Source organism: Pseudophryne corroboree, chromosome 4, assembly GCF_028390025.1.
Source record: "Pseudophryne corroboree isolate aPseCor3 chromosome 4, aPseCor3.hap2, whole genome shotgun sequence".
Lineage (NCBI taxonomy): Eukaryota > Metazoa > Chordata > Amphibia > Anura > Myobatrachidae > Pseudophryne > Pseudophryne corroboree.
The window spans coordinates 507,029,163-507,049,953 of NC_086447.1; the positions used below are offsets into that span (position 1 = coordinate 507,029,163).

Genomic DNA, 20,791 nt, shown 5'->3' on the forward strand with positions numbered 1-20,791 from the left:
AACATCTTTTGACTAGAGATGAGCGGGTTCGGTTTCTCTGAATCCGAACCCGCCAGAACTTCATGTTTTTTTTCACGGGTCCGAGCGACTCGGATCTTCCCGCCTTGCTCGGTTAACCCGAGCGCGCCCGAACGTCATCATGACGCTGTCGGATTCTCGCGAGGCTCGGATTCTATCGCGAGACTCGGATTCTATATAAGGAGCCGCGCGTCGCCGCCATTTTCACACGTGCATTGAGATTGATAGGGAGAGGACGTGGCTGGCGTCCTCTCCGTTTAGAATTAGAATAGATTAGAGAGACACTTGATTTACTAATTTTGGGGAGCATTAGGAGTACTCAGTAGTGTACAGTGCAGAGTTTTGCTGATAGTGACCAGTGACCACCACTTTTATTTATAATCCGTTCTCTGCCTGAAAAAAGCGATACACAGCACACAGTGACTCAGTCACATACCATATCTGTGTGCACTGCTCAGGCTCAGGCCAGTGTGCTGCATCATCTATTATCTATATATAATATTATATATATCTGTCTGACTGCTCAGCTCACACAGCTTATAATTGTGGGGGAGACTGGGGAGCACTACTGCAGTGCCAGTTATAGGTTATAGCAGGAGCCAGGAGTACATAATATATTATATAGTGAGTGACCACCAGACACACAGTGCAGTTTATTTAATATATCCGTTCTCTGCCTGAAAAAAGCGATACACACAGTGACTCAGTCAGTCACATACCATATCTGTGTGCACTGCTCAGGCTCAGGCCAGTGTGCTGCATCATCTATATATATTATATATCTGTCTGACTGCTCAGCTCACACAGCTTATAATTGTGGGGGAGACTGGGGAGCACTACTGCAGTGCCAGTTATAGGTTATAGCAGGAGCCAGGAGTACATAATATTATATTAAAATTAAACAGTGCACACTTTTGCTGCAGGAGTGCCACTGCCAGTGTGACTAGTGACCAGTGACCTGACCACCAGTATATAATATTAGTAGTATACTATCTCTTTATCAACCAGTCTATATTAGCAGCAGACACAGTACAGTGCGGTAGTTCACGGCTGTGGCTACCTCTGTGTCGGCACTCGGCAGCCCGTCCATAATTGTATATACCACCTAACCGTGGTTTTTCTTTCTTTCTTTATACATACATACTAGTTACGAGTATACTATCTCTTTATCAACCAGTCTATATATTAGCAGCAGACACAGTACAGTGCGGTAGTTCACGGCTGTGGCTACCTCTGTGTCGGCACTCGGCAGCCCGTCCATAATTGTATATACCACCTAACCGTGGTTTTTTTTTTCTTTCTTTATACATACATACTAGTTACGAGTATACTATCTCTTTATCAACCAGTCTATATATTAGCAGCAGACACAGTACAGTGCGGTAGTTCACGGCTGTGGCTACCTCTGTGTCGGCACTCGGCAGCCCGTCCATAATTGTATATACCACCTAACCGTGGTTTTTCTTTCTTTCTTTATACATACATACTAGTTACGAGTATACTATCTCTTTATCAACCAGTCTATATATTAGCAGCAGACACAGTACAGTGCGGTAGTTCACGGCTGTGGCTACCTCTGTGTCGGCACTCGGCAGCCCGTCCATAATTGTATATACCACCTAACCGTGGTTTTTTTTTCTTTCTTTATACATACATACTAGTTACGAGTATACTATCTCTTTATCAACCAGTCTATATATTAGCAGCAGACACAGTACAGTGCGGTAGTTCACGGCTGTGGCTACCTCTGTGTCGGCACTCGGCAGCCCGTCCATAATTGTATATACCACCTAACCGTGGTTTTTTTTTCTTTCTTTATACATACATACTAGTTACGAGTATACTATCTCTTTATCAACCAGTCTATATATTAGCAGCAGACACAGTACAGTGCGGTAGTTCACGGCTGTGGCTACCTCTGTGTCGGCACTCGGCAGCCCGTCCATAATTGTATATACCACCTAACCGTGGTTTTTTTTTCTTTCTTTATACATACATACTAGTTACGAGTATACTATCTCTTTATCAACCAGTCTATATATTAGCAGCAGACACAGTACAGTGCGGTAGTTCACGGCTGTGGCTACCTCTGTGTCGGCACTCGGCAGCCCGTCCATAATTGTATATACCACCTAACCGTGGTTTTTTTTTCTTTCTTTATACATACATACTAGTTACGAGTATACTATCTCTTTATCAACCAGTCTATATATTAGCAGCAGACACAGTACAGTGCGGTAGTTCACGGCTGTGGCTACCTCTGTGTCGGCACTCGGCAGCCCGTCCATAATTGTATACTAGTATCCAATCCATCCATCTCCATTGTTTACCTGAGGTGCCTTTTAGTTGTGCCTATTAAAATATGGAGAACAAAAATGTTGAGGTTCCAAAATTAGGGAAAGATCAAGATCCACTTCCACCTCGTGCTGAAGCTGCTGCCACTAGTCATGGCCGAGACGATGAAATGCCAGAAACGTCGTCTGCCAAGGCCGATGCCCAATGGCATAGTACAGAGCATGTCAAAACCAAAACACCAAATATCAGTAAAAAAAGGACTCCAAAACCTAAAATAAAATTGTCGGAGGAGAAGCGTAAACTTGCCAATATGCCATTTACCACACGGAGTGGCAAGGAACGGCTGAGGCCCTGGCCTATGTTCATGGCTAGTGGTTCAGCTTCACATGAGGATGGAAGCACTCAGCCTCTCGCTAGAAAACTGAAAAGACTCAAGCTGGCAAAAGCACCGCAAAGAACTGTGCGTTCTTTGAAATCCCAAATCCACAAGGAGAGTCCAATTGTGTCGGTTGCGATGCCTGACCTTCCCAACACTGGACGTGAAGAGCATGTGCCTTCCACCATTTGCACGCCCCCTGCAAGTGCTGGAAGGAGCACCCGCAGTCCAGTTCCTGATAGTCAGATTGAAGATGTCAGTGTTGAAGTACACCAGGATGAGGAGGATATGGGTGTTGCTGGTGCTGGGGAGGAAATTGACCAGGAGGATTCTGATGGTGAGGTGGTTTGTTTAAGTCAGGCACCCGGGGAGACACCTGTTGTCCGTGGGAGGAATATGGCCGTTGACATGCCAGGTGAAAATACCAAAAAAATCAGCTCTTCGGTGTGGAGGTATTTCACCAGAAATGCGGACAACAGGTGTCAAGCCGTGTGTTCCCTTTGTCAAGCTGTAATAAGTAGGGGTAAGGACGTTAACCACCTCGGAACATCCTCCCTTATACGTCACCTGCAGCGCATTCATAATAAGTCAGTGACAAGTTCAAAAACTTTGGGTGACAGCGGAAGCAGTCCACTGACCAGTAAATCCCTTCCTCTTGTAACCAAGCTCACGCAAACCACCCCACCAACTCCCTCAGTGTCAATTTCCTCCTTCCCCAGGAATGCCAATAGTCCTGCAGGCCATGTCACTGGCAATTCTGACGAGTCCTCTCCTGCCTGGGATTCCTCCGATGCATCCTTGCGTGTAACGCCTACTGCTGCTGGCGCTGCTGTTGTTGCCGCTGGGAGTCGATGGTCATCCCAGAGGGGAAGTCGTAAGCCCACTTGTACTACTTCCAGTAAGCAATTGACTGTTCAACAGTCCTTTGCGAGGAAGATGAAATATCACAGCAGTCATCCTACTGCAAAGCGGATAACTGAGTCCTTGACAACTATGTTGGTGTTAGACGTGCGTACGGTATCCGCCGTTAGTTCACAGGGAACTAGACAATTTATTGAGGCAGTGTGCCCCCGTTACCAAATACCATCTAGGTTCCACTTCTCTAGGCAGGCGATACCGAGAATGTACACGGACGTCAGAAAAAGACTCACCAGTGTCCTAAAAAATGCAGTTGTACCCAATGTCCACTTAACCACGGACATGTGGACAAGTGGAGCAGGGCAGGGTCAGGACTATATGACTGTGACAGCCCACTGGGTAGATGTATGGACTCCCGCCGCAAGAACAGCAGCGGCGGCACCAGTAGCAGCATCTCGCAAACGCCAACTCTTTCCTAGGCAGGCTACGCTTTGTATCACCGCTTTCCAGAATACGCACACAACTGAAAACCTCTTACGGCAACTGAGGAAGATCATCGCGGAATGGCTTACCCCAATTGGACTCTCCTGTGGATTTGTGGCATCGGACAACGCCAGCAATATTGTGTGTGCATTAAATATGGGCAAATTCCAGCACGTCCCATGTTTTGCACATACCTTGAATTTGGTGGTGCAGAATTTTTTTAAAAACGACAGGGGCGTGCAAGAGATGCTGTCGGTGGCCAGAAGAATTGCGGGACACTTTCGGCGTACAGGCACCACGTACAGAAAACTGGAGCACCACCAAAAACTACTGAACCTGCCCTGCCATCATCTGAAGCAAGAAGTGGTAACGAGGTGGAATTCAACCCTCTATATGCTTCAGAGGTTGGAGGAGCAGCAAAAGGCCATTCAAGCCTATACAATTGAGCATGATATAGTAGGTGGAATGCACCTGTCTCAAGTGCAGTGGAGAATGATTTCAACGTTGTGCAAGGTTCTGATGCCCTTTGAACTTGCCACACGTGAAGTCAGTTCAGACACTGCCAGCCTGAGTCAGGTCATTCCCCTCATCAGGCTTTTGCAGAAGAAGCTGGAGGCATTGAAGAAGGAGCTAAAAGGGAGCGATTCCGCTAGGCATGTGGGACTTGTGGATGCAGCCCTTAATTCGCTTAACAAGGATTCACGGGTGGTCAATCTGTTGAAATCAGAGCACTACATTTTGGCCACCGTGCTCGATCCTAGATTTAAAGCCTACCTTGGATCTCTCTTTCCGGCAGACACAGATCTGCTGGGGTTGAAAGACCTGCTGGTGACAAAATTGTCAAGTCAAGCGGAACGCGACCTGTCAACATCTCCTCCTTCACATTCTCCCGCAACTGGGGGTGCGAGGAAAAGGCTCAGAATTCCGAGCCCACCCGCTGGCGGTGATGCAGGGCAGTCTGGAGCGACTGCTGATGCTGACATCTGGTCCGGACTGAAGGACCTGACAACGATTACGGACATGTCGTCTACTGTCACTGCATATGATTCTCTCAACATTGATAGAATGGTGGAGGATTATATGAGTGACCGCATCCAAGTAGGCACGTCACACAGTCCGTACTTATACTGGCAGGAAAAAGAGGCAATTTGGAGGCCCTTGCACAAACTGGCTTTATTCTACCTAAGTTGCCCTCCCACAAGTGTGTACTCCGAAAGAGTGTTTAGTGCCGCCGCTCACCTTGTCAGCAATCGGCGTACGAGGTTACATCCAGAAAATGTGGAGAAGATGATGTTCATTAAAATGAATTATAATCAATTCCTCCGCGGAGACATTGACCAGCAGCAATTGCCTCCACAAAGTACACAGGGAGCTGAGATGGTGGATTCCAGTGGGGACGAATTGATAATCTGTGAGGAGGGGGATGTACACGGTGATATATCGGAGGGTGAAGATGAGGTGGACATCTTGCCTCTGTAGAGCCAGTTTGTGCAAGGAGAGATTAATTGCTTCTTTTTTTGGGGGGGGTCCAAACCAACCCGTCATATCAGTCACAGTCGTGTGGCAGACCCTGTCACTGAAATGATGGGTTGGTTAAAGTGTGCATGTCCTGTTTTGTTTATACAACATAAGAGTGGGTGGGAGGGCCCAAGGACAATTCCATCTTGCACCTCTTTTTTCTTTTCTTTTTCTTTGCATCATGTGCTGATTGGGGAGGGTTTTTTTGGAAGGGACATCCTGCGTGACACTGCAGTGCCACTCCTAGATGGGCCCGGTGTTTGTGTCGGCCACTAGGGTCGCTAATCTTACTCACACAGTCAGCTACCTCATTGCGCCTCTTTTTTCTTTGCGTCATGTGCTGTTTGGGGAGGGTTTTTTGGAAGGGACATCCTGCGTGACACTGCAGTGCCACTCCTAGATGGGCCCGGTGTTTGTGTCGGCCACTAGGGTCGCTAATCTTACTCACACAGCTACCTCATTGCGCCTCTTTTTTTCTTTGCGTCATGTGCTGTTTGGGGAGGGTTTTTTGGAAGGGACATCCTGCGTGACACTGCAGTGCCACTCCTAGATGGGCCCGGTGTTTGTGTCGGCCACTAGGGTCGCTAATCTTACTCACACAGCTACCTCATTGCGCCTCTTTTTTTCTTTGCGTCATGTGCTGTTTGGGGAGGGTTTTTTGGAAGGGCCATCCTGCGTGACACTGCAGTGCCACTCCTAGATGGGCCCGGTGTTTGTGTCGGCCACTAGGGTCGCTAATCTTACTCACACAGCTACCTCATTGCGCCTCTTTTTTTCTTTGCGTCATGTGCTGTTTGGGGAGGGTTTTTTGGAAGGGCCATCCTGCGTGACACTGCAGTGCCACTCCTAGATGGGCCCGGAGTTTGTGTCGGCCACTAGGGTCGCTAATCTTACTCACACAGCTACCTCATTGCGCCTCTTTTTTTCTTTGCGTCATGTGCTGTTTGGGGAGGGTTTTTTGGAAGGGCCATCCTGCGTGACACTGCAGTGCCACTCCTAGATGGGCCCGGTGTTTGTGTCGGCCACTAGGGTCGCTAATCTTACTCACACAGCTACCTCATTGCGCCTCTTTTTTTCTTTGCGTCATGTGCTGTTTGGGGAGGGTTTTTTGGAAGGGCCATCCTGCGTGACACTGCAGTGCCACTCCTAGATGGGCCCGGAGTTTGTGTCGGCCACTAGGGTCGCTAATCTTACTCACACAGCTACCTCATTGCGCCTCTTTTTTTCTTTGCGTCATGTGCTGTTTGGGGAGGGTTTTTTGGAAGGGCCATCCTGCGTGACACTGCAGTGCCACTCCTAGATGGGCCCGGTGTTTGTGTCGGCCACTAGGGTCGCTAATCTTACTCACACAGCTACCTCATTGCGCCTCTTTTTTTCTTTGCGTCATGTGCTGTTTGGGGAGGGTTTTTTGGAAGGGACATCCTGCGTGACACTGCAGTGCCACTCCTAGATGGGCCCGGTGTTTGTGTCGGCCACTAGGGTCACTAATCTTACTCACACAGCTACCTCATTGCGCCTCTTTTTTTCTTTGCGTCATGTGCTGTTTGGGGAGGGTTTTTTGGAAGGGACATCCTGCGTGACACTGCAGTGCCACTCCTAGATGGGCCCGGTGTTTGTGTCGGCCACTAGGGTCGCTTATCTTACTCACACAGCGACCTCGGTGCAAATTTTAGGACTAAAAATAATATTGTGAGGTGTGAGGTATTCAGAATAGACTGAAAATGAGTGTAAATTATGGTTTTTGAGGTTAATAATACTGTGGGATCAAAATGACCCCCAAATTCTATGATTTAAGCTGTTTTTTAGTGTTTTTTGAAAAAAACACCCGAATCCAAAACACACCCGAATCCGACAAAAAAAATTCGGTGAGGTTTTGCCAAAACGCGTTCGAACCCAAAACACGGCCGCGGAACCGAACCCAAAACCAAAACACAAAACCCGAAAAATTTCAGGCGCTCATCTCTACTTTTGACATAAGTAATTCCACTATTTCAAATGAAGCTGCCACTGAGTTTATTAAAGCTAGGATGTTGGAGATACTACCCTATCCCAGGACTTCATAAGGAGTTCTCCAGTGCAAGACTGTTCTTTGGTGATTACATATGACCAGTGGTGTATTCAGGGCCGCAGAGAGCCATGCTGGGCCCTGGTAAAGGCACAAGGTGTGGCTTAAAAAAGGGGCATGACGACACCCTTTACTAAAACCTATAATTGTGGGGCTACTCAACAGGGGGGCAGGGGAGGGCACCCGCTTCCTACCTTTCTTGAACGGGAAGCGGGTCCCTCAAACTCGGCCAGCGACATCTTCTCAGTGATATTTGGGAACATAACACTGGCCAATAGAGAGCAAAGACTCTGGCACAGTGCCAGAGTCTTTGCTTTTTTCTAGGTGTGGCGATATCACCGAGAAGCGCAGACGATGCCAGCAACAAATATACTTGGGAGCATTGGGCTCAGACCTAGGCACCCTCTTGGCCCCTCCAGCAGCCCGGGCGGGCCTAGGTAATTTGTATCCGCCCTCCTCCCTCTCGGCGCCACTGGGTGTATTAGTGTCTAATGCAGTGGACTATGGCATTGTGCAGGAGGGGGAACCTATTTTCAGCAACAGCTAGGTATATTTTTCATGCAGAGTTTGTGGTGCGGGGCCCGCATATACCACACACCAGGCACTAAGTTTTATACACCTATGCACATAGCCACCAAAGAATAACTTCTTAGGGGTCATCTAATTTGAGAAAAGGTAGCTCCTTTTTCAAATTAGGATCCACTGTGTCTGTTCGTGCCAGGATACAGGCAATAGAGCACTTTTAATGCTCTCTCCTCCGATTTCTTGCTGTTGAGTAGTGCTTGGGGACATAGCTTGAACTTTGTTGGTCGATATTCAAATTTTGAAGGTTCCCCCATTGCTAGAGACTCCTGTTTCCTCAGCGAACAGAGGGTGTGCTTACTGCTGCCGATCATGTTAAAGCATTAACATCCTTAAGTCTTTTTATCATCTTTACATCCTCTCATCTCACCATCATCTTCGTCCATTATAGTCATCATAAGTATCCAACACCACTTACAATGACATTAAACAAATGAATAATTAAAACAACTTTTAGACTAATTTTTATCTTCATATGATTTATGCTTGTGGAAAACATGTCACATTGCAGAGCCGAGGCTGCACATGTACACAGCAAAATTATATTTAAGGTATTGCCGCAGTGTGTGGAACATGCTGCCTTGCCAAGGGCCTAATTCAGGGTTGATCGCAAATGCAAAATCTTTCTCTAATGGGCAAAACCATGTGCCCTGCAGTTGGGGCAAATGTAACATGTGCAGAGAGATTTAGATTTGGGTGCAGTGTGTTCAAACTGAAATCTCAATTGCAGTGCAAAAATATAGCAGCCAGTATTTACCCTGCCCAGAAACAATACAACCCACCCAAATCTAACTCTCTCTGCACATGTTATATCTGTCCCACCTGCAGTGCACATGGTTTTGCCCATTAGAGAAAGATTTTGCTTTTGCAATCAACCCTGAATTAGGCCGTAAGAGGCAGTACACACGGGGAGAGATGTGTGTTGAGTGATCTGTTACAGACCGCTCAGCACACATGTCTCTTCCCGCTCAGCACAGCGCGATGTGTGTTGAGCAAGGGGGGCAGCTGATTTCACCCAGTGGGTGAAATGAGCGATGTGCTAGATTGTACCTGCATGCAGGCCAATCTAGCACCGGCGATAGTGACCGCGTCCCGGGCTTGGGGCCGCGTCCCGCTATCGCTGTGGGGCATACACACAAGAGATCCATGCTTAAAATCTAAGCAATCTAGTCAGATTGCTTAGATTTTAAGAATGGATCTCTCCGTGTGTACCCCCCTTAAGGCATAAAAAGCCAAGCACTCAAAAAGGGCAGCCCAGGGACAGCACAGCAGATGCTGGTGCTCTTATCTCCCACATTAACTATTAAAAGGGACTTTTAGGTAAGTTTCCCCTCATTTGAAACCCTGCAGTTCTAGAGTCCCATTCATGCTTGGCAATGAAGTGGTTAAAAACATAAATTTATATTTACTTGCAGATGACAAACTACTTCAGAAAGTCGTCTTATAATGTCCTATAGAACACATAACTGTACATGGGTTAATATATTCTCATATAAAGATAACAGAAAACCTGCAAAAATAATTTTTTTCCATTAAGTAAATTTTAATAATTAAATTAGGTTTTTTTAACACATCACAAAGAGATAGAATAGTGTATTTTGCTTGCTACCTTTAAATGTTTGAACTCATTTTCTTTCTCCTTACTAGCAAAGTTAAAGATGTCTTTCTGTGTGTCATACTCCGCAAATGTGGTGAAATTAATCTTTCCATCAGCGTCCGCCTTCCAGATGAGAACATCATACCCGGTATTGGCATCTCCTCTAGAATCAAAATGAATAACTTTACCATTGTAGGTGAAGTTTACGTTCTTCAAGGACTGTAAAAGCTGTAGCAAGAAGAGATGTAGATAATAATTAATGAATAACCTTATTGTTGTGAATATTCAGAATTGACATGTTGAAATAAATACATAACACATGGTGTATATTTTTTTAAAGATAAATTATTAGAAACTGTTTTAGGGGCTGTAGTATTTTAAAAAGTTTTTTTAAAAGTATATTGTAGCCCATGTAATGGGAAATGGAGTTTCCCACTTGTAGTGTTTTCCCAGTGTAATGAGGAATAATGTAATATGGATGTAATTGATCATACTTATTGCATACCTCCCAGCTTTCTGGATGGAGGCAGCAGGACTCTGGCGGGGCTTGGCCTCAGTAAAGGGGGCATGGCTTCATGGTAATGCTGCAATCACAACCACGCCCCCATTTTCCATGGGGGCATGGCCAGCGCTAAGTGAGCTGCTGGCCATGCCCCCAGTTCCTCTTGTCTCCATGAATAGACGCTGTGTGCATCTGCTAGGTAGAGCAGCGAGTGACAGGAGCCTCCCAACTCCCCCCCTCCCCCTCACCGCCCCCCGCTGTGGGACACTGCGGGCCGTGGGTGGGACAGCAGAACAGTCCCAAAAAAACGTGACTGTTCCACGTAAATTGGGACAGCCGGGAGGTATGTTATTGATCACCTAGGGGTAAATTTACAGGCTTTTCAGTGTGTTTAAGCAGAAGATTTAAAATGTCAACACTATTCAAAGGAAAATGGCATGTTCAGCTTTACATAGTATTGTGGATACATTTCCTGCTTAAACATGTGGAAATATTCAGCGAGGAAAGGGCAGGATAGTGGTAGCACATTGAGGTTGCCAGGCATATTTTGTCTCCCTTTAATAGTAATAATAATACTTTTAAAAGAATTGCAAGTTTCTCACTGGAGTTTGAGGATGGGTATCTCTGTGTCACAGATAACCATTAGATGAGTCATCAGGTCACTATATAAATCTAGCAGTGACGTGCAGTGAGGTAAATGGCTGAGGAGGCACTGGCTAGTACCAGAGCCAGACTTATACACAATATATGAGCTCAAGGGTGCATGTGGTCATTATACAGGTGCAGCACTATAAACTGCTGGAAATTTGGTGAGTGTTGATCAAAAATGTACGGAAAAGGTAGGCAGGGGAGGCAATACCTCACAGGTTATAGACTTTTACTCCAGTGTTTTGACTATAAAAATAATCAGAATGATACAAAAAAATATATTTATAATAAATTTTCCATACACTTTATATAATCAAAACTGGCGTATACCAGGAAAGGCTCTGCCTCACCTCACCGGACATCACTGTAATCTAGTAACAAAATATGGAAGATAAACCCTACCTGTCCAAATTTCAAAAGTAAAAAAGAATGAATAAATATATATCTAGAGTATTATTGGATAATTTACAATTAATTAATTATAAGGTTGGTTTACTAAGGTATGAATTACTAAATTATGCAATTCAAAGAATGTGATCTTGAATTTACATACTACAAAACACTTTGGAGCTAACATATGGTGGTTACATTAAAGTTTATTGGTTAGATAGATAATGTAATGTCTAATTGTAAGCAATTTGGCACAGAGGGGGATACCCAATTAGCCCCGGTAAAACATCGGGTGTGAAAAACGTATGTTTTTTGCAATTTTTCATGATGTTTCACCAATTTTATTTTACAGGCTATTCTAATTGATCGCCTGTAAAAAATTGCCCTTACTCCCGAAAACACACAGGTTCAATGAAACCTGTGTGTTTTCGTGAGAAACAGCCTCATTATTGTGAGAAAATCCCTGATGACCACGGACAACCTGCAGTGTCCGATGCCCGCTGCAGCAGGCTGGGACTGCAGGCATGGCGCCGCGGCCCAGAACTTGAAGCTGCCTCTCGGCGCAGTGACCACCGGCGGGAAAGCCGGGGCAGCGCCGTGACCTGCATCTCACCCCCGCCCCCGGCAGTGGTCACATGATGGAGGAGCAGTGCTGCCCCGGGAGCTATCAGCAGCCGGCACCCGCTGCAGCAACAGGTAACCCCCGATAAGCCACCGCTCATGCTGGCTTATCAGGGCTAATAGGATAGCCCCCGGCGGGACAATTAGCCCCGGTAAATTACCGGGGCTCATTGGATATCCCCCAGTGACTCTTCAAAAAACATCGGCATGTCTAGAACTCAAACAACAATAATAGTTTTAAGTTTACTTGTAACTATACCTCCCATGGTGCAAAAGCATTTGGATTCTTGCAGTTTCGATGAAGACAGAGATTTCGAATTGCATGTGCTATAGCAGTCACTGCCAGCTGAGTACTAAAGATAAATCCTGGCTGTTCTGTAGCCAATAGAAAATCCAGTCTCAGTGATTTGTTTTTAAACTTGCTTGTTTTAACCACAGCCTCCTTGGAATAATTGTTAACACAGCCGTACAGTTCATTGTATTTCCTCTTTGGACAGTCAGACAGAAGAAATGCATATTGATCTAAAAGACGATTCATCTCAAAGTCCTGGTGACTTAAATTTTTTAAATAATCCTTAAATGATGTAGTATCTCCACTCTTAAACATAAATCCAATCACTGTCCCAATTCTTTGAATATTAGGAATGGTACTAAGTCCGCTGGACACAGACCAGCTATCGCTTGCTATCCAAGTCTTTCGTATTTTCATTTCCATTACTTTTTTAAACAGTTTTAATAAAAGTGAAGGCTTCAGAAAAGCAACAATGATGTTCACTCTGGTTTCTCTCAGTATTGTGTGAATGGTCTCATCTATCCGGGATTCTACTGTACTGTCAGATAAGTGAGAAGGTATGGCTTCTTTAAAAGCAATGCAAACATTGATTTTAACAGCTTGAGCTCCAAAGTTATCTAAAGCTGATCGCCCATAGTCATCATCCATGACGATAAGTCCGATCCAATTCCAACCAGAGTGATGTATGAGTTTAGCCATTGCTCTAGTTTGATAAGAGTCATTCGGTATTGTCCGCAAGAAGGCAGGGTAGCGAAATTTGTCACTCAGTATTTCAGCAGATGATGAATGACTAACCTGCAGAAAGAAAACTTTCAACATATTTATTTTATAATGAAAACGCACCCATAACCTATAATAATTTTATAATGCTTACTGCTTTTTTTTTTTTTTTTCAGACTTCTGAAACTATTCTCCTACTCTCCCTTGACGACTCCCTCAGACACATGCTGGTATGTATCTGTTACTCCTCATCACCACCTATTCTCATCACCTTCACCTTGGCGCCCACCTAATATACATGTATTACTCCATTTGCTGATATTCTAGTTTCATCTGAATCAAAACTATCAGTGATATTTACACTTTTTCAAGCTACCTTTATCACGTTATGTTTGGGCAACTGGTATGTATGGCTATGCTCTATTATGATCATTATATTGAACATGCCTCTATTTCAATTAGTCAGTTGTTTCATTTTACCATCCAGATCTAGTACCCCTAAAGAAGTCCTTCGGGATGAAACGCTTTGTGTTCTTCATCTGTCTCGCCATTATGTTGTACGCTGAATTTACAACAACAAGGAAACACACTCAAACTGGTTGTCAATTTAAGAAACTTGAAAGTGTAAATCTGTGAAATTGTACAAATGCTTTTTTTTACTGTGAAAGAAATTGTTTTAATAACATTGTGAATACATTTTTTATGACTAAAAGTTAGTAAGTTTTTATTACATATATGTTTTAAAGTATTTATCATACTGTGGATGGTCAAGACTAGAAATATCTGTAATCATTAGCGCCCTCAGATCTGTTCATTATGTGTTATGTCTAAACCTTTGCTAGCAGAAGGTTAATCTAGGGGTGCTGCTTTCAATACTCCCAAGCGCAATTGGGAACCCCTTTTCCATGTGTGTGTGTGTGTGTGTGTATGTATGTATGTATGTATGTATGTATGTATGCATATATATATATATATATATATACCAAGAAAAAGATTATTAATGCGCCACATGTGATGGGAACACGTATCAGATATGCTTTGTGAATTGTGATAGTAAACAGTTAAACACTCCCCTATACTACTTATGGGGCGTCAGCTTAATCCCTCAATAAAGAACAGGGGTGGTACCTTCCCTGAAAAAAAAAAATCGGTAAATGAGGGATGTATAGCGACCTGTACCTACCTCATATCCAGATAAGGAATAAACTTTTATTGATCTTATTGTAGTTTTTAATATTTTTTTTAAGTGCTTTAATCCAGCTGTGATTGATTTGTATTATTGTCCCATTTTTATGTTTTATGTTTTATTGTTAATAAACTGTTATTACTTTTTTACTTACACCGATATTTATCATGTTGTTGGACACCAGCGGTCGCTATACATCCCTCATCCCTTGTTTACCGATATATATATATATATATATATATATATATAAATATATGCCAAGAAATTGAAGAAGCAGGGAGCGCCAATAGTGCATTAAAAGTGTACAACAAATTTATTTAAAAATCCAAATCGGTAACAAGTGTGAACCCGTACCATAAAAGACGGTTAAACCACCGCTCGTATAACCAGCATAAGATTTACCCCACTGTGCAAACCAGCATTCTCAGTTCAAAGTCCATACGTCAGACCACGCCCATACGTGTTTCGTCATTCGACTTCGTCAGTGGGCTTGGTCTGAAGTCACAATGGCGTTGTTTAAATACACTCCTCAGTGTTCCAATTGGCCCGTGCAAATTACATTCAAATGAGTTTCAGCATAACAGAAAATACAACAACGACATCTCTCTAGTGCACAGATGATTCAAAGTACTAAGTGCTAAGCTTCTGCATGAAAACCATTATAACAGGAGTTCATCAAGGCATCTAAAATACATAAATGTCACACAAAATGACCCAGCTAGCCATTCATCACCTATATACATTCTAATAGATAATTCCGTATTGCTCATATATCATTGTTTCTTGTCTAGCCTTGGACTTGTAGTTCCACGGGACTCTAGAAAATTTTACCTTGGTATTTGCGCTCATACTGCTTGTTTTCATATATAAATAAATATATATATATATATATATATATATTGTGGCAGGGACAGCATAGTTCCACATGGAGTTCATGTGGGATATAAGGATTGCCCAGAGTTAGCAGAGCAGCAGCAGCAGGACTGCTCCTGTAATCTGTCTTTAAATGTGTGTTCAGGGTGCAGAGACTTGGATTCTGATGGTGATTAACATCCAGAAGAGGGTGTGGGATTGTCAGGGCCACTGAACTATACTGATGTAATCCTGTGCTGCTATGAACTTGTCACAAAATGGAGGTTTACAGCGCTTCCCAGTCACACTTTGACCTACGTGCGGTGTAGTCCGAAGCACCGTCCACCATTCGCTGGTCCATCCGGCATCCCGCGCTGTCAGTCACAGCATCCATTTCAGGATAGTTAGGCTTTGGCTCCTTCCCAGCCTGCTAGGCTTCAGTCAAGCCTAGCCTGGAGTACTGCATGTTACTTCCTGATTAGCTGACTCTGCGGAGACCTCTCCAATTAGGTAGTGTTTCCCTGACATATAATCCCTTCAGCCTATCACTAGAGAGCAAGGGGTATATATTAGAGATGAGCGCCGGAAATTTTTCGGGTTTTGTGTTTTGGTTTTGTGTTTGGTTCCGCGGCCGTGTTTTGGGTTCGACCGCGTTTTGGCAAAACCTAACCGAATTTTTTTTGTCGGATTCGGGTGTGTTTTGGATTCGGGTGTTTTTTCCCAAAAAACCTAAAAAACAGCTTAAATCATAGAATTTGGGGGTCATTTTGATCCCAAAGTATTATTAACCTCAAAAACCATCATTTCCACTCATTTTCAGTCTATTCTGAATACCTCACACCTCACAATATTATTTTTAGTCCTAAAATTTGCACCGAGGTCGCTGGATGACTAAGCTAAGCGACCCTAGTGGCCGACACAAACACCTGGCCCATCTAGGAGTGGCACTGCAGTGTCACACAGGATGTCCTTTCCAAAAAACTCTCCCCAAACAGCACATGACGCAAAGAAAAAAAGAGGCGCAATGAGGTAGCTGTGTGAGTAAGATAAGCGACCCTAGTGGCCGACACAAACACCGGGCCCATCTAGGAGTGGCACTGCAGTGTCACGCAGGATGTCCCTTCCAAAAAACCCTCCCCAAACAGCACATGACGCAAAGAAAAAAAGAGGCGCAATGAGGTAGCTGTGTGAGTAAGATAAGCAACCCTAGTGGCCGACACAAACACCGGGCCCATCTAGGAGTGGCACTGCAGTGTCACGCAGGATGTCCCTTCCAAAAAACCCTCACCAAACAGCACATGACGCAAAGAAAAAAAGAGGCGCAATGAGGTAGCTGTGTGAGTAAGATAAGCGACCCTAGTGGCCGACACAAACACCGGGCCCATCTAGGAGTGTCACTGCAGTGTCACGCAGGATGTCCCTTCCAAAAAACCCTCCCCAAACAGCACATGACGCAAAGAAAAAAAGAGGCGCAATGAGGTAGCTGTGTGAGTAAGATAAGCGACCCTAGTGGCCGACACAAACACCGGGCCCATCTAGGAGTGGCACTGCAGTGTCACGCAGGATGGCCCTTCCAAAAAACCCTCCCCAAACAGCACATGACGCAAAGAAAAAAAGAGGCGCAATGAGGTAGCTGTGTGAGTAAGATAAGCGACCCTAGTGGCCGACACAAACACCGGGCCCATCTAGGAGTGGCACTGCAGTGTCACGCAGGATGTCCCTTCCAAAAAACCCTCCCCAAACAGCACATGACGCAAAGAAAAAAAGAGGCGCAATGAGGTAGCTGTGTGAGTAAGATAAGCGACCCTAGTGGCCGACACAAACACCGGGCCCATCTAGGAGTGTCACTGCAGTGTCACGCAGGATGTCCCTTCCAAAAAACTCTCCCCAAACAGCACATGACGCAAAGAAAAAAAGAGGCGCAATGAGGTAGCTGTGTGAGTAAGATAAGCGACCCTAGTGGCCGACACAAACACCGGGCCCATCTAGGAGTGGCACTGCAGTGTCACGCAGGATGTCCCTTCCAAAAAACCCTCCCCAAACAGCACATGACGCAAAGAAAAAAAGAGGCGCAATGAGGTAGCTGTGTGAGTAAGATAAGCGACCCTAGTGGCCGACACAAACACCGGGCCCATCTAGGAGTGGCACTGCAGTGTCACGCAGGATGTCCCTTCCAAAAAACCCTCCCCAAACAGCACATGATGCAAAGAAAAAAAGAGGCGCAATGAGGTAGCTGTGTGAGTAAGATAAGCGACCCTAGTGGCCGACACAAACACCGGGCCCATCTAGGAGTGGCACTGCAGTGTCACGCAGGATGTCCCTTCCAAAAAACCCTCCCCAAACAGCACATGACGCAAAGAAAAAAAGAGGCGCAATGAGGTAGCTGTGTGAGTAAGATAAGCGACCCTAGTGGCCGACACAAACACCGGGCCCATCTAGGAGTGGCACTGCAGTGTCACGCAGGATGTCCCTTCCAAAAAACCCTCCCCAAACAGCACATGACGCAAAGAAAAAAAGAGGCGCAATGAGGTAGCTGTGTGAGTAAGATAAGCAACCCTAGTGGCCGACACAAACACCGGGCCCATCTAGGAGTGGCACTGCAGTGTCACGCAGGATGTCCCTTCCAAAAAACCCTCCCCAAACAGCACATGACGCAAAGAAAAAAAGAGGCACAATGAGGTAGCTGTGTGAGTAAGATAAGCGACCCTAGTGGCCGACACAAACACCGGGCCCATCTAGGAGTGGCACTGCAGTGTCACGCAGGATGGCCCTTCCAAAAAACCCTCCCCAAACAGCACATGACGCAAAGAAAAATTAAAGAAAAAAGAGGTGCAAGATGGAATTGTCCTTGGGCCCTCCCACCCACCCTTATGTTGTATAAACAGGACATGCACACTTTAACCAACCCATCATTTCAGTGACAGGGTCTGCCACACGAATGTGACTGATATGACGGGTTGGTTTGGACCCCCACCAAAAAAGAAGCAATTAATCTCTCCTTGCACAAACTGGCTCTACAGAGGCAAGATGTCCACCTCATCATCATCCTCCGATATATCACCGTGTACATCCCCCTCCTCACAGATTATCAATTCGTCCCCACTGGAATCCACCATCTCAGCTCCCTGTGTACTTTGTGGAGGCAATTGCTGCTGGTCAATGTCTCCGCGGAGGAATTGATTATAATTCATTTTAATGAACATCATCTTCTCCACATTTTCTGGATGTAACCTCGTACGCCGATTGCTGACAAGGTGAGCGGCGGCACTAAACACTCTTTCGGAGTACACACTTGTGGGAGGGCAACTTAGGTAGAATAAAGCCAGTTTGTGCAAGGGCCTCCAAATTGCCTCTTTTTCCTGCCAGTATAAGTACGGACTGTGTGACATGCCTACTTGGATGCGGTCACTCATATAATCCTCCACCATTCTTTCAATGTTGAGAGAATCATATGCAGTGACAGTAGACGACATGTCCGTAATCGTTGTCAGGTCCTTCAGTCCGGACCAGATGTCAGCATCAGCAGTCGCTCCAGACTGCCCTGCATCACCGCCAGCGGGTGGGCTCGGAATTCTGAGCCTTTTCCTCGCACCCCCAGTTGCGGGAGAATGTGAAGGAGGAGATGTTGACAGGTCGCGTTCCGCTTGACTTGACAATTTTCTCACCAGCAGGTCTTTCAACCCCAGCAGACTTGTGTCTGCCGGAAAGAGAGATCCAAGGTAGGCTTTAAATCTAGGATCGAGCACGGTGGCCAAAATGTAGTGCTCTGATTTCAACAGATTGACCACCCGTGAATCCTTGTTAAGCGAATTAAGGGCTCCATCCACAAGTCCCACATGCCTAGCGGAATCGCTCCGTGTTAGCTCCTCCTTCAATGTCTCCAGCTTCTTCTGCAAAAGCCTGATGAGGGGAATGACCTGACTCAGGCTGGCAGTGTCTGAACTGACTTCACGTGTGGCAAGTTCAAAGGGCATCAGAACCTTGCACAACGTTGAAATCATTCTCCACTGCGCTTGAGACAGGTGCATTCCACCTCCTATATCGTGCTCAATTGTATAGGCTTGAATGGCCTTTTGCTGCTCCTCCAACCTCTGAAGCATATAGAGGGTTGAATTCCACCTCGTTACCACTTCTTGCTTCAGATGATGGCAGGGCAGGTTCAGTAGTTTTTGGTGGTGCTCCAGTCTTCTGTACGTGGTGCCTGTACGCCGAAAGTGTCCCGCAATTCTTCTGGCCACCGACAGCATCTCTTGCACGCCCCTGTCGTTTTTTAAAAAATTCTGCACCACCAAATTCAAGGTATGTGCAAAACATGGGACGTGCTGGAATTTGCCCATATTTAATGCACACACAATATTGCTGGCGTTGTCTGATGCCACAAATCCACAGGAGAGTCCAATTGGGGTAAGCCATTCCGCGATGATCTTCCTCAGTTGCCGTAAGAGGTTTTCAGCTGTGTGCGTATTCTGGAAACCGGAGATACAAAGCGTAGCCTGCCTAGGAAAGAGTTGGCGTTTGCGAGATGCTGCTACTGGTGCCGCCGCTGCTGTTCTTGCGGCGGGAGTCCATACATCTACCCAGTGGGCTGTCACAGTCATATAGTCCTGACCCTGCCCTGCTCCACTTGTCCACATGTCCGTGGTTAAGTGGACATTGGGTACAACTGCATTTTTTAGGACACTGGTGAGTCTTTTTCTGACGTCCGTGTACATTCTCGGTATCGCCTGCCTAGAGAAGTGGAACCTAGATGGTATTTGGTAATGGGGGCACACTGCCTCAATAAATTGTCTAGTTCCCTGTGAACTAACGGCGGATACCGGACGCACGTCTAACACCAACATAGTTGTCAAGGCCTCAGTTATCCGCTTTGCAGCAGGATGACTGCTGTGATATTTCATCTTCCTCGCAAAGGACTGTTGGACAGTCAATTGCTTACTGGAAGTAGTACAAGTGGGCTTACGACTTCCCCTCTGGGATGACGATCGACTCCCAGCAGCAACAACAGCAGCGCCAGCAGCAGTAGGCATTACACTCAAGGATGCATCGGAGGAATCCCAGGCAGCAGAGGACTCGTCAGAATTGCCAGTGACATGGCCTGCAGGACTATTGGCATTCCTGGGTAAGGAGGAAATTGACACTGAGGGAGTTGGTGGGGTGGTTTGCGTGAGCTTGGTTACAAGAGGAAGGGATTTACTGGTCAGTGGACTGCTTCCGCTGTCACCCAAAGTTTTTGAACTTGTCACTGACTTATTATGAATGCGCTGCAGGTGACGTATAAGGGAGGATGTTCCGAGGTGGTTAACGTCCTTACCCCTACTTATTACAGCTTGACAAAGGCAACACACGGCTTGACAAATGTTGTCCGCATTTCTGGTGAAATACTTCCACACCGAAGAGCTGATTTTTTTTGTATTTTGACCAGGCATGTCAATGGCCCTATTCCTCCCATGGACAACAGGTGTCTCCCCGGGTGCCTGACTTAAACAAACCACCTCACCATCAGAATCCTCCTGGTCAATTTCCTCCCCAGCGCCAGCAACACCCATATCCTCCTCATCCTGGTGTACTTCAACACTGACATCTTCAATCTGACTATCAGGAACTGGACTGCGGGTGTTCCTTCCAGCACTTGCAGGGGGCGTGCAAATGGTGGAAGGCGCATGCTCTTCACGTCCAGTGTTGGGAAGGTCAGGCATCGCAACCGACACAATTGGACTCTCCTTGTGGATTTGGGATTTCGAAGAACGCACAGTTCTTTGCGGTGCTTTTGCCAGCTTGAGTCTTTTCA

At 45.7% G+C, this 20,791-nt stretch overlaps 1 protein-coding gene across 1 annotated transcript in view; it reads right to left on the reverse strand.

Annotated features, from left to right (window-relative positions):
* GPRC6A (G protein-coupled receptor class C group 6 member A) overlaps window positions 1-20,791 on the reverse strand; it is a 143,301-nt gene that overhangs the window by 37,244 nt on the left and 85,266 nt on the right. The window contains exons 3-4 of the mRNA XM_063919332.1: window positions 12,213-13,040; window positions 9,805-10,020 (exon numbers count right to left, since the gene is read on the reverse strand). Coding sequence (XP_063775402.1) covers window positions 9,805-10,020; window positions 12,213-13,040 — 1,044 coding nt within the window. The remainder of the gene's footprint in view (window positions 1-9,804; window positions 10,021-12,212; window positions 13,041-20,791) is intronic.